The 14,876-nt window shown below is 38.9% G+C and overlaps 1 protein-coding gene across 16 annotated transcripts in view; it reads right to left on the bottom strand.

Moving 5' to 3' along the window:
- Positions 1-14,876, bottom strand: part of LOC124545007 (protein bric-a-brac 1-like) — a 467,428-nt gene that overhangs the window by 22,660 nt on the left and 429,892 nt on the right. For 14 of the 16 annotated variants that reach the window (XM_047123771.1, XM_047123774.1, XM_047123769.1 and 11 more), the window contains 2 exons: positions 5,905-6,260; positions 4,638-4,836 (listed from right to left, as the gene is read on the bottom strand). In XM_047123771.1, coding sequence (XP_046979727.1) covers positions 4,638-4,836; positions 5,905-6,260 — 555 coding nt within the window. Of the gene's footprint in view, positions 1-4,637; positions 4,837-5,904; positions 6,261-9,269; positions 9,388-14,876 lie in introns of all 16 variants that reach the window. The other 2 variants (XM_047123783.1, XM_047123780.1) reach the window with 1 other exon arrangement.

Here is a 14,876-nt window from a genome sequence, read left to right on the forward strand (position 1 = left end):
TGGCTGGAATACCAATATACTGATTTTAACATTTATATATGCATTTCTGAATACTGACACATCCATTGTAATTCATTATTTTACTGACAAGCTAGATGTTCACTTATTTTCATCACATTTTCATGCCTGATGCCACCTTGTGGTCTCCTTGCACCAGTTGGATATTTGGTAGATGATTAACTGGGTGATGTAACAGATATGATACAATATTATTTGTCATTTAAAACAAGACTGTCAATAACTGTATCAGTACTTCTGTATTTCAAAACAATTTTCATGTTGTTGTTGTTGTTGTGGTCTTCAGTCCTGAGACTGGTTTGATGCAGCTCTCCATGCTACTCTATCCTGTGCAAGCTTTTTCATCTCCCAGTACCTACTGCAACCTACATCCTTCTGAATCTGCTTAGTGTATTCATCTCTTGGTCTCCCTCTACGATTTTTACCCTCCACGCTGCCCTCCAATACTAAATTGGTGATCCCTTGATGCCTCGGAACATGTCCTACCAACCGATCCCTTCTTCTGGTCAAGTTGTGCCACAAACTTCTCTTCTCCCCAATCCTATTCAATACTTCCTCATTAGTTATGTGATCTACCCATCTAATCTTCAGCATTCTTCTGTAGCACCACATTTCGAAAGCTTCTATTCTCTTCTTGTCCAAACTATTTATCGTCCATGTTTCACTTCCATACATGGCTACACTCCATACGAATACTTTCAGAAATGACTTCCTGACACTTAAATCAATACTGGATGTTAACAAATTTCTCTTCTTCAGAAACGCTTTCCTTGCCATTGCCAGCCTACATTTTATATCCTCTCTACTTCGACCATCATCAGTTATTTTGCTCCCCAAATAGCAAAACTTCTTTACTACTTTAAGTGCCTCATTTCCTAATCTAATTCCCTCAGCATCACCCGACTTAATTAGACTACATTCCATTATCCTTGTTTTGCTTTTGTTGATGTTCATCTTATATCCTCCTTTCAAGACACTGTCCATTCCATTCAACTGCTCTTCCAAGTCCTTTGCTGTCTCTTGACAGAATTACAATGTCATCGGTGAACCTCAAAGTTTTTATTTCTTCTCCATGAATTTTAATACCTACTCCGAATTTTTCTTTTGTTTCCTTTACTGCTTGCTCAATATACAGATTGAACAACATCGGGGAGAGGCTACAACCCTGTCTTACTCCCTTCCCAACCACTGCTTCCCTTTCATGTCCCTCGACTCTTGTAACTGCAATCTGGTTTCTGTACAAATTGTAAATAGCCTTTCGCTCCCTGTATTTTACCCCTGCCACCTTTAGAATTTGAAAGAGTATTCCAGTCAACATTGTCAAAAGCTTTCTCTAAGTCTACAAATGCTAGAAACGTTGGTTTGCCTTTCCTTAATCTTTCTTCTAAGATAAGTCGTAAGGTCAGTATTGCCTCACGTGTTCCAGTGTTTCTACGGAATCCAAACTGATCTTCCCCGAGGTTGGCTTCTACTAGTTTTTCCATTCGTCTGTAAAGAATTCGTGTTAGTATTTTGCAGCTGTGACTTATTAAGCTGATAGTTCGGTAATTTTCACATCTGTCAACACCTGCTTTCTTTGGGATTGGGATTATTATATTCTTCTTGAAGTCTGAGTGTATTTCACCTGTTTCATACATCTTGCTCACCAGATGGTAGAGTTTTGTCAGGACTGGCTCTCCCACGGCCGTCAGTAGTTCCAATGGAATATTGTCTACTCCGGGGGCCTTGTTTCGACTCAGGTCTTTCAGTGCTCTGTCAAACTCTTCACGCAGTATCATATCTCCCATTTCATCTTCATCTACATCCTCTTCCATTTCCATAATATTGTCCTCAAGTACATTGCCCTTGTATAGACCCTCTATATACTCCTTCCACCTTTCTGCTTTCCCTTCTTTGCTTAGAACTGGGTTTCCATCTGAGCTCTTGATATTCATGCAAGTCTTTCTCTTATCTCCAAAGGTCTCTTTAATTTTCCTGTAGGCAGTATCTATCTTACCCCTAGTGAGATAGGCCTCTACATCCTTACATTTGTCCTCTAGCCATCCCTGCTTAGCCATTTTGCACGTCCTGTCGATCTCATTTTTGAGACGTTTGTATTCCTTTTTGCCTGTTTCACTTACTGCATTTTTATATTTTCTCCTTTCATCAATTAAATTCAATATTTCTTCTGTTACCAAAGGATTTCTACTAGCCCTTGTCTTTTTACCTACTTGATCCTCTGCTGCCTTCACTACTTCATCCCTCAAAGCTACCCATTCTTCTTCTTCTGTATTTATTTCCCCCATTTCTGTCAATTGCTCCCTTATGCTCTCCCTGAATCTCTGTACAACCTCTGGTTCTTTTAGTTTATCCAGGTCCCATCTCCTTAAATTCCCACCTTTTTGCAGTTTCTTCAGTTTTAATCTACAGGTCATAACCAATAGATTGTGGTCAGAGTCCACATCTGCACCTGGAAATGTCTTACAATTTAAAACCTGGTTCCTAAATCTCTGTCTTACCATTATATAATCTATCTGATACCTCTTAGTATCTCCAGGGTTCTTCCATGTATACAACCTTCTTTCATGATTCTTAGGTTGGTTGGTTTTGGGGAAGGAGACCAGACAGCGAGGTCATCGGTCTCGTCGGATTAGGGAAGGACGGGGAAGGAAGTCGGCCGTGCCCTTCGAAAGGAACCATCCCGGCATTTGCCTGAAGCGATTTAGGGAAATCACCGAAAACCTAAATCAGGATGGCCGGACACGGGATTGAACCGTCGTCCTCCCGAATGCGAGTCCAGTGTCTAACCACTGCGCCACCTCGCTCGGTCATGATTCTTAAACCAAGTGTTAGTTATGATTATGTTGTGCTCTGTGCAAAATTCTACCAGGCGGCTTCCTCTTTCATTTCTGTCCCCCAATCCATATTCACCTACTATGTTTCCTTCTCTCCCTTTTCCTACACTCGAATTCCAGTCACCCATGACTATTAAATTTTTGTCTCCCTTCACAATCTGAATAATTTCTTTTATTTCATCATACATTTCTTCAATTTCTTCGTCATCTGCAGAGCTAGTTGGCATATAAACTTGTACTACTGTAGTAGGTGTGGGCTTCGTTTCTATCTTGGCCACAATAATGCATTCACTATGCTGTTTGTAGTAGCTTACCCGCATTCCTATTTTCCTATTCATTATTAAACCTACTCCTGCATTACCCCTATTTGATTTTGTGTTTATAACTCTGTAGTCACCTGACCAGAAGTCTTGTTCCTCCTGCCACCGAACTTCACTAATTCCCACTATATCTAACTTCAACCTATCCATTTCCCTTTTTAAATTTTCTAACCTACCTGCCCGATTAAGGGATCTGACATTCCACGCTCCGATCCGTAGAACGCCAGTTTTCTTTCTCCTGATAACGACATCCTCTTGAGTAGTCCCCGCCCGGAGATCCGAATGGGGGACTATTTTACCTCCGGAATATTTTACCCAAGAGGACGCCATCATCATGTAATCATACAGTAAAGCTGCATGCCCTCGGGAAAAATTACAGCTGTAGTTTCCCCTTGCTTTCAGCCGTTCGCAGTACCAGCACAGCAAGGCCGTTTTGGTTATTGTTACAAGGCCAGATCAGTCAATCATCCAGACTGTTGCCCTTGCAATTACTGAAAGGGCTGCTGCCCCTCTTCAGGGACCACACGTTTGTCTGGCCTCTCAACAGATACCCCTCCGTTGTGGTTGCACCTACGGTACGGCTATCTGTATCGCTGAGGCACGCAAGCCTCCCCACCAACGGCAAGGTCCATGGTTCATGGAGGGGGGGACAATTTTCATAAATTCCTATAATACAGTCATCTGCCGTCTTGTCCACTTAATACTTTCATGTTTACAGCAAGTCTGTTTGCACTAAAATATCAAAGTAATATGGACTAGATATTCTGCAGCCACATTTGGCAGATTCAGTTTCTTTTTACCGAAAAATATGTTATAGATATTTCGACGCGTTAACCTCTCCATTTTTTTCGATGTGCATTTAATGTATTTTATCAATATTTTGTCACTGAATGCTTTCTTCTTCCACCTTTACAAGTACATTTTATGTAACTGCACCAATTTTAGGGCTGAGCTGCATCAGGATAGCATCTTTCAAAATACTATCATACTTCTCACTCAACGTTTCAGCTAAAGGTTCGTCTTACACAAGATAATGCACGAATACGACATGCACTTTTGTGAAAATCTTCAAGTAACTATAAATCGATTGCCTGCAGTATGTGCAGACACAAATCCAACGGAACATGTTTGGGACCAACTGACTAGCAATTCATAGCCACACGAATACACACATACTGAGTCATTTCTAATGAGTCACTGTCAATGACCAAGGCACACTCGAGCAGCAGCATCTCGACAAAAATGTGGGCAGCATGCCAAAAAGGATCCATGTGTTACAATGCATGGGGCAATGTTAACCAGCACCAAATTTTGTTTTCAAAGATGATTCTTTGAGAGAGGGGAAAAAATGCATTTATTTTGGTATTTATTTCACAGTAAAGTTAGTTTTCTGTTTCATAAAGTTAATTGCTTTATTGCCAACACAATCCTCTGCAATAACTAGTTAATAGAGGCAAGGAAATACCTTTGATTTGGAGAGCCTCTGCAGCAGCAAGCAATGAGGGTAACTTGTCTTGACCAACATTGACTTCTCCCCTATACATGAAGTCAACAAGTGCCTGCACTTCCCAATAACGCAGATCCTTCATCAGTACAATTGGGTGCTGGCATGGGTTTTCACTTAACAGTCCTTCAAAGTACGAACTGCAAGCTGACAAGATGACCTGTAGAGGAAAAAAGCTTATCAATTTGTTGAACCCAAAAAATTATGATTCAGTCTTATCAATTTGTTGAACCCAAAAATTATGATTTATTGGAAGTAGCTTCTGAACTATCATTCCACATTCTAATCAGAGATGCTTTAAAATGTATTTAAATTATTAAATCGTTCCCATTACAAGTATAAGGTAAAATCAAAAAGTATCTGTCTGAAGGCCATATAGTCCACAATGAGAAAGCTGATCAGGAAAAATCACTGTGAGCAGTGAGGTAATCATTCCACCAACACATCAGGTTGAAGATATCCGTTTGGTAAAACGGCAGCATCCTGCTGCGTAAAGAAGTCCATAACTGCCTGCTACACATCTCTGTCCACAAGAAATTGTTGACCCTTCAAAGCCTTGTTTAAGGGACCGAAGGCATCATAATCTCACTGGGAGAGATCAGAACTATACGGCAGGTGCTTGGATGTCTCCCACTTGAGTTGGAGTGCCTTCAGAGTTACATTTGCGATACAGAGGCATGCATTATCATATAGCGGCAGCAACCCTCGTGAGCGCACCATCTGACAATGGCGGTTTTAGACATACATGCTGCCCCAGACAGGTTCTACATTCTTTAATGGATGTCTACTGATATTCATCCTTCGGTAGCCAAGGAAAGAATAATAGCACACTGGTCCTGTTTGGACACATTTTTAATACCGTCACCATAGTTCACATTTCCCTACTTACACACACACACACACACACACACACACACACACACACACACACAGAGAGAGAGAGCCAAAACATGAAGGCTACACTAATTCCTTGCCTAATGTTAGTACTTCCATACCCACATCAGAGACATGCTACACTGCATAATGCTGCAGAAATTCCCTCAGACAGAAACTTTTTTAACCCCCCTTATAGCTTTAACTTCTCAACTGTTTCACTGGGTTCAGATAAATGGTCAGTTACTGTGATGTTAATTATCCAACATACTGAAATTTTTAATCAAACTGTTGGTGCTGTCGCACAATTTCCCCCTAAACATCCTACAATAATGTGAGGAATGTAAGAAAATACCTTGTGACATTTTATGCTGCGCCCTTCACACGCCAGCGTCACATCAACAAATTGCTCATTGGTCAGCAAGCTGGGGAAAGTGGCTTGCATGTTTGAGTGATAGCTGTTCCAACGCAGGCAAACCTCCGGAGGGGCCACTTGTGGCGACTGCGGTGGGGACGGGCTCACCGCACGCCGAGGTGGGCCTGTAGCCTTGTTGGCACCGTGCTGCTGCATTGTGCCTGGCTGCCCAATTTGCTTCTTAAGCATTGCCATCTGTTGCCCAACCGACTGCTTCGCAGACTGCTGACCACCTCCACCTGCACCACCTCCCCCTCCTCCTGGGCCTCCACTCGTCCCTGGCATCTGCTGCGGAACTGTAAATATTGGAAATAAAACATTCTTGTGGCTCTGTGTATGTAAGGTTCATTTCGATAAATTAAAGTTGTTCTCAAGTTATCAGATCACAGCAACAAAAAATAACCATTAGTGAGAAAAGAAAAAATTTCCAGCTATGATTCATTAGTAAGAGCTATGTACAATAAATTATGTAAGAAACAGTTTCAAAATGCGTGTACAAGAACAGAGTCAACTGTCGGTTGCTAAATTAAGCAGATGATAAAGCATTAAAATTGTGGAGGAGTGGGGGGCAAAGTACTTTCTTAGGGTCCAAAAAGTGTGATGTGTGGTTTATTTGTTTTGACAAGTAGCTATCTTATCAAATGCTTCACACTGCACTAACAAATGTGTAGACTCTGGCATGGTTATCTGAGCAGAAAGTACAGATTTTTGTCTGTTTACCCCAACAGCAACAGTTCACTATTATAATCAATAATTTCCAGTGGTCTGTTCAAATATCCTGCTTCTCAAGTAACCACTTTGCATGGATGACAATAATACTGCTGAATTTAGCTATCTGATCGGTCTAGAACAGACAACATTATCACATCAGGCTGCAGAAAGAGACTAACAGTGTGCACAGATCGTTTTATGCCTGTGCACATGCTTACGTAATGCCTGTACTAAACTTACTCACAAATGATTCTGTGCATGTTATATTCTATTATGAAATAACATCATCAATAACCTTGCACAACAAAGAGTGGTCTCATGACCAGTCAAATTTTCACGGGCACCATCACATAAGCAATATGGAATTAACCGATATGTTGCCGAGAAGTGTACTGTACCCTGTACAGTACAGATTACATCCTAAAAAGCTTAATCTCAAAAACTTCAAATACTGGAGGTATTTGCTAGTAATAGGTTATAATTCTGACATACTGTTCTGATGATTAAATTAAGGGCCAATGCCTTGGATTAAGTCTCAGGAGTGTTCTCTAACTGTTTTGTAAGAAGTTCACATATTACTTATTTCCAAGGCTTATTTTCTTCTCCCTTGAGGACACACAATTTCTATCCTCATTTGGAATTCCTGGCAGGTAACCCTCCGTAAAACAATACTTTGTTTTTCTTTTCTGCCCAGCCACAATGAATCACTATAAAGTGATTTCTGTAATGAAAATTGAAGAAATTGTGAATGACCACAATTTCATGGCTGCTTCTGATGGTCAGGATGGAGATGAAACAAATGAGACCACTGACATCATCAATCTCCCTCCAGATCACGTAGATGAGGTGTCTGTCTGTGATAAAACATTTGAAGATAATCTTCCAGCTGATGTGCCAGGTACCTTGGAAGTTCACACTTATGAAGATACACAGGATGAGGAAAACGCACACCACCCCAAGAAGAAAATCACTTCTAATCATACAACAGAATATGCAGCCTACAACAAAACCTACCTTGATATGGCAGAAAGTGAACACCACAAATGCAATTTAGTGGCAATGTCTGTAGCTGAGTGCTTTGAAAAAATTTTTTTATGAACAAGTACTGAACTTTATTACCAGTCAAAGCATCCAATATGCTGCACAGAACAATAATCATAGCTTTGAGTTATCCAGTATGGAGCAACATGTCTAAAAATCCTGTATCTATTCATTGGATACCATGCTTTCCCACAGGATCAGCAGTATTGGAATGAAGTCCAGGACTTCGGTATAAGAAGCATACAACAGTGTATGAGGCAAAACAGATAACAGTTAAGTGAAGGCACCACTTCATTTCCAGATAATGCATTTGAACAGAATCACAGCTGGTGAATGGAAAACTTGAAATTTGTCCCTTGATGGCCTTGGTGAATGAGAATTTAATGAAATTTAAAGTTCATTCTTATAGCGGGAGCAATAACGAGCAAATTGTTTGATATCCCTGACACCATTATCTGAAAGAATTTATTTCCACAAAACCAGGTAAGATTTGGATTCAAACAGTGGGCCATGTGTTGTTCCAAATTAGTTGATGTTATTTTAGGATGTTCTATGAAGAGAAAATGAAAGGATTCAGGTGGTGTTTAAGTCTTGGGACTTGGAACATTTGTACTCAATGCTCTTAAGACTTCTATTTTCTGCAACTTCCTGAACTTCACAAAATCTTGTCAAGAATGACAACAGACAATTTAAAGAGTTTCATGTAAAAGTAAATCTGTTGTGCGCTCATGTATTGCAAAAACAAACACTCCACCTCCCTGCCTAAACAATATTTTTGTCCACCCAAATCATCACACTACAATTTGTATTTCAGTAAAAGAAATAATGACAGATGCTTGAAAATTATATGCTAATGTTCAATGTGCATTCCAAAAAGTGCACGACAAGCAATTTTGCCATACGTGGTTTACATGCTCTTATTACTTAGCATCTAGGCCATACCTGTCATTGTGTATGTACACTGCATTGGTGCTTACAAGTCTTGTAAAAGGGTTGATTAAAACCTATCATTCAGAAGGACGTAAGCAACCCAACTCAAATGCTCCATAAATGACTGACTGATGGAAAACTGCCACAGGAGTTTATCACAATGAGAAACTGATTGATAGAATTTTGCATTATAGCAATTTTATGATATAATGTGTGTTGTAAAATAATAAGAGGCTATCAATTTAGGAAATCACAGTTAACTGTTTAAACGTTACCTGGGGAACAATCATGAGATGAGACGACACTCTCTCAAGATATAACTTGTCTTGCGACATTGTTCTGAAGACTATAGTACAACTGCAAGTGTTATTATTAAGGAATAATCCTTTTACCACTGGCAATGTGTTAGGTTGTAGGTACTGCTAGTTACTACACACAAGGATGGTAATACATTCAAACTTCCTGTAACTGTGTATTCATTGTAAGCAATTATTAAAGTTTGAATCAAGGATTAAATACTTTACAGTCTGCTTTCTAGCCCTGATATGATTAGCTGTCTCCCATTCACACTTATTCAGAGCATCAACTCAAGAGTGCACTGTTTATGACAACATACTACTAACAGCACAGCTGGGACCAATCTGCTGAGCTGCGTAGGTCATGCTTCATCGCGGAGAGCTGCTCATGTTCGTGAATGTGCCTGCGCCAAACGTGTCTTTCCAGGTTGGCAGCGTGGTTTCCCTAAGTACAAACAAGTTGTTTAATAAGGAAAGATCTCGTGCAGCACGAGTGTTACTTCAGTTCAGGGTGAAAATAAGAAACAACTTTTCAAATGATTATTTTGGAATACTTGGTCAAAGGGGTAGGCACTGTATGAATTAAGGAAAGGTGAAATTTAGATACTTGTATGTATGACAACTCAGTTCTGTGTAACTAGGAGAAAATTAGAAAGGGTATGAAAGGTAAGCCTGAGTCTACATGCAATGGAAAAAACATGGGCGGGAAAGATGGAAAATTAGTGCTCTATGTCCTATTAACAATGATATCAGCAGTGACAAGAAACAAGTGCGACTTAGACATTGCAATTTGTTTCTTGTATGTTTCTTTGACAATAATTTCAAATTTTGCTCTGACTATACTTCAGTAAGCAGAGAGTACATTGGAAAAAAGTGCGGAAATTTTCCAGTCTTAAGACTTACTGCAAATATATGCATCTCTCAATATTATTATTATTATTATTATTATTATTATTATTATTATTATGTCAAACAGTGCAACTTTCAGTTAACATCACTTCTTGGTATCCTTACAAAAACAATGAAAATATGATTTTAGGACTGCTATTAAAATTCAAGACACCACAAAAAGTAGATTACATAGTGTGTTCGGAAATTCCTGTTACAAGGGGAGTGAATATACAATATTTTGAATAAGAATCCATGCCCAGAAACAAAGTTCCGTCCTATGACACTTTCAGTTCAGATGTTTAAGTCATCCACTTCTACTTTATGAATTGAATTTGGCATTACAATATGATTAACAGGTAACAATCTGAAAGGACATAACAAAAACATTATTTATCACTTAAGCACATTGGCTTGTATTAACACTTAAAATATTACATGTTTATATTATTCCAAAACAAAGTGGAACCTTGCATATTGTACACGCAGAACAGTACTGTTGCATTACAACAGTGGCTCGATGTGGCGACCACTGACATTGCTAAGACATTGTACATAGAAAGCAGATTATCGTAGACACACACTATTCCACATGGTCTCTCTTCAATCTCTAGTGGAGTGGCCAGAACTCTTGTCAGCAGGCATCATCATGCTGAAACCAAATTTCCTGATGTACATTCAGTGCACAGCTTCCAAGAACTGGTCCACCATGTTTTGTAGGAAGATCAAGTGCAAGGAGGTTTGGCCTAATCACATGACCATCCAGAATACCTGCCCACAAACTGATAGCAAACCAGTGATGAAATCCCTGAACACGTGTGGCATGAGGGTTTCATTTGCCCAGAAAGTGCTGTTCCGCGAATTCAGAACACAGTCTCCAGTGAACTTACATTCATTTACTATATTGCAGATACACAGCAGCAAGGCAGACATTAACCGACATAGGTGACCGTCTTGACGTAGCAATTGTAATCCTGCCTACACTACTGCATATCACGACAAGCAACTCTTGACCCTTTACTCTTTCCCTCGGCAGACATTGACACATTACACATCTGAAATGAAACCGTCACAGGATGGTAATGGCACATTCCCAGATAAGAGTTCCTATTCAAAATATTATCTACTCACTCCCTCTACAAGTCATGAAAGTTTGTAACAGGCAATTCCAAATAGCCTGTATGTAGCATAATTGGTTTAAATATCGTGCTCTTATTCCTTGCACCCACTGAAACATTAATAGCTTAAAATATTCAGTTCAATCACACATCTCCCTACACTTCGACCTCTTAAAACCCACTCAAAAATGCATGCACACTTAGCCTTGAACCAGTAAAAAGTGAGCTGAAAACAAAAGTGAGTGGTACATATTAACTAGAAGAACAGTAACAGGATACTCTTACGTAACTTATAAACACAAGGAAAATTTAACCAAAGTCATATTCGTTTCATAAATAAAAGCATCCTTTGGCAAGTGTTAAATTGTTCCAGTGGTTTCTAGGGATGTCGTTACACTGAAATGTATTAGGTAATACTAACACAACTTCCAATACTTTTCATTACGATCTCAAAGTGTCAAATCATGCTTTGGCAGTTCAGCTACTTGAGACAGACTAATATAACATGATACGGTTCAGAAACATTTTTCTCAGAAACATTTTTCAAGTATGAACACTGTGATATGGGAGATGTTCACAAAATAGAATTAAACAGGCAAAAGGAAAGAACTGTAACAGTTCTCCGAACTGCATCAGTATCAGTGTGTGTCTGCTTATCGTATACATGCTAATGTTCCTGCAAAATAATTGTGTTATGTGACTAATAATGACCACACCGAAGGAAAAATGCTTCAACAAACTGAATAATGTAACTGTGTGTTAAACAGTGTGACACACACACACACACACACACACACACACACACACACACACCTGAGCAAGGCTTTCCTGTTGAGCCCAGTTTACTCAGCTTTGTAATTGTTTTCAAGAGTCAGCATTGTAACCTTGAAAGAATCAGCAGACAATCTCTCTCCTTATATTTGAAACTCATGAATGCCGTGTCTTGACTAGGCAGTGCTTGCTTTAAAATTTGACAGCTGCCTGAATGGGGCCAGGGATATGTTCTCCTTGTGACATTTCCCTGTAAACAACTTGTCAACAATCATCTTGATCAGTATTCATGGAGAGATTATTTGTTTTACAACTTGTCACTTCATACTTGGTTCCAGATTCACCATCTTCTAACCTTTTATATATATCTCTCATAGAATGGACAAAACATTTATGTGCAGGCATTTTAATCCCACTTTACATGGCAAAGCTGACTCAAGTTGTCATAACAGAGTGCAAATTAGTATTGTCAGTACCAGTGCAACTAGTGGATGGGGTTGGTGGTGAGTGAGTGTTAGACAATAGCAGGCGCAGGACGGCACTGCAAGCAAGAAATGGTTTGGTTAGGCAGTCGTCCAGTTAACCAACATTTGGATAACACTCTACAGTAGTTGCTGTTGAGTATATTCCTCTGCTCGGCTTGCTAGTAATGCTTGTACTATCTGCAAGAATGGACGATTCCCCCTCCTAATTCAAATAATTTAATGATTAACACAGAGTAAGAACAGCAATGGGCAGCAATGGACCCACTGCAATTTGCCCCATGGAGATGATGTAGCATCCCTACTATTGTTACTAGAACATACCAGCCAAACCTTTTGGATAATGGTCCTTAAACAATAACTAAACCAAGCATATGCTACATTATTTCTCACATCAAAATGTAATATGTGGAAAAATTAAGAATGACAGAATCACATGCCTTCTATAAGTTGCAGAATGTCATTAGTGATATTTTAACAATAAATTTTTTAATGTACATAATGTAAATAACTGCCCCAGTAGATCAGTCTCTTGGAAATCCAAATGTCAATGAATAAGTATACCATTACTAGAAACATGTATGACAACTACTAACGACTAAATTTTGGACTATATACATTAACAATACTGAACACACATACCCTTTATGTAAATTATTTGTTACTTTCCTTACTCAACAATATCTCTAAAAACACTTCCTCTACCACAGATCAATAAGTACACTAGAGTTTGTTGACAAATGAATGCCACAGCAGGTAGGAAGGGAACTGTTCTATAGTGTGACATGTGCAATAGGACTGAACTCGTGGATACTGACAACTTTAAGTAACACCTTAAATCATCCTTTCGATGTAAATAATTCCTGGTACCTTGCCACATTCGGGGCATCTCATGGTGAGCCACTATGACTTGTCTTGTTGTAATAAGAATTGAACAGTCACAAAAGATGACTGGTTGAAGTAATTTCTGAAAACATTTATTTCTCATAGCTGCATTGTGCCACCACAGCCATAACGGATAAAAGTTTTATTTCACCATCTAGCCAGATAACAGGAACAAAGAGACATACAGAAAATTTAATACAGTGGGGTATTTCAGAGTCAATCGATTTTGAATATTACCTACCCAGGGACACTTTGTTGAATCACCATAAATACTTGGATGGAGACGCCAAAGTTTATCAGTCGTTCACAACAGTTTTTGTACCTCCCATATAAAGATCCATACAGATCACTAATTACCCCGTCAAAGTGCCAATTTGATATTTGACAATGATGTCAGCCATGTCAGTCTATGACTAGTGGAAATCTATACTACACAAGTGGAAAACTATACTACACACAGATAAGTCACCATTTAACATTGTTGCCAAAAATATTGATGATTACTTAACCAAGTTACTTCAAATTTTTTTTACACAATACTCAGTTAAACATTAGAGAGGGGGAGGAGGTGATGCACAGACAGTGGGAGAGCGGGGTGGGAGGGGGGGGGGGGAGAGGGGGAGGGGGGGGAGGAGCAAAGTATTGTCAGGTTCGCTACTGGCTGTACTAAACAACATTCATTTGGTGGGTTTGCCAAGGCACTTACTGACAGACTACTACCTACTGACAGATTTATGTCTGGCTCTGTCAACATAGAATGAGGAGAAAAGCTCAGCTATACATTTTTGTGTGTGTGTTCTGTTCATGTGTGCTGACATGAAGTGTGTTACCCACCATTTCAGTTTTAATGTTATTTGATAAATTCCTTTCAAAAACAGCTCATTTCAAAGTTTTTATAATCTGTTGTTTAGGTTACCGTAAAACACTGTTATAATTATTCAGGTGAATGTTCATAAATGATAGAACAGTGTTTGTTTACAATTATCTCTACTGGCAAATCCATTCCTAGTTCATAATGCGATTAGTTTACATTTACTCCTGACGTAATATGGTAAATATAGACTGAAAACAGTGCATGAATCTTTTACAAAAAATGAAAACATTTTACTTTTGTAACAATCATTGAAATTTAGATTGGTGCATATATTACTACCAACAATGCACCTCTTCCAAAAATTTGTGCTGGGCAAAGAAAAATCCCTGCTTCAATGCAAAATCTTTTCTGAACAAGTACAGTCACACAATCATTATTATTATTGTTATTATTATTATCTTTTTTCCTTTCTCAGACCTCAGGTCTGGTTAAAAACGGAAAGTGACGCGGACCTTGATCAAGCGTGACTTCCTTTTAACTGTGTGGTATATGTTATATTGCATTTAGGAACTTTCGGGTAATTGAACATGTATCAATAATTACAGATTTCTGTAGTTGTATACATTCGTTTGGATGTAGCTGTATTGCGTTGATGTACTGGTGGATATTGTGTGGTATGACTCCTGTAGTTGATAGTATAATTGGTATAATGTCAACTTTATCCTGATGCCACATGTCCTTGACTTCCTCAGCCAGTTGGATGTATTTTTCAATTTTTTCCTCCTGTTTTCTTCTGTATATTTGTTGTATTGGATATGGATATTTCGATTAGTTGTGTTAATTTCTTCTTTTTATTGGTCAGTATAACGTCAGGTTTGTTATGTGGTGTTGTTTTATTTGTTATAATGGTTCTGTTCCAGTATAATTTGTATTCATCGTCCTCCAGTACATTTTGTGGTGCATACTTGTATGTGGG

The sequence above is a fragment of the Schistocerca americana genome, chromosome 8 (genome assembly GCF_021461395.2).
Source record: "Schistocerca americana isolate TAMUIC-IGC-003095 chromosome 8, iqSchAmer2.1, whole genome shotgun sequence".
Lineage (NCBI taxonomy): Eukaryota > Metazoa > Arthropoda > Insecta > Orthoptera > Acrididae > Schistocerca > Schistocerca americana.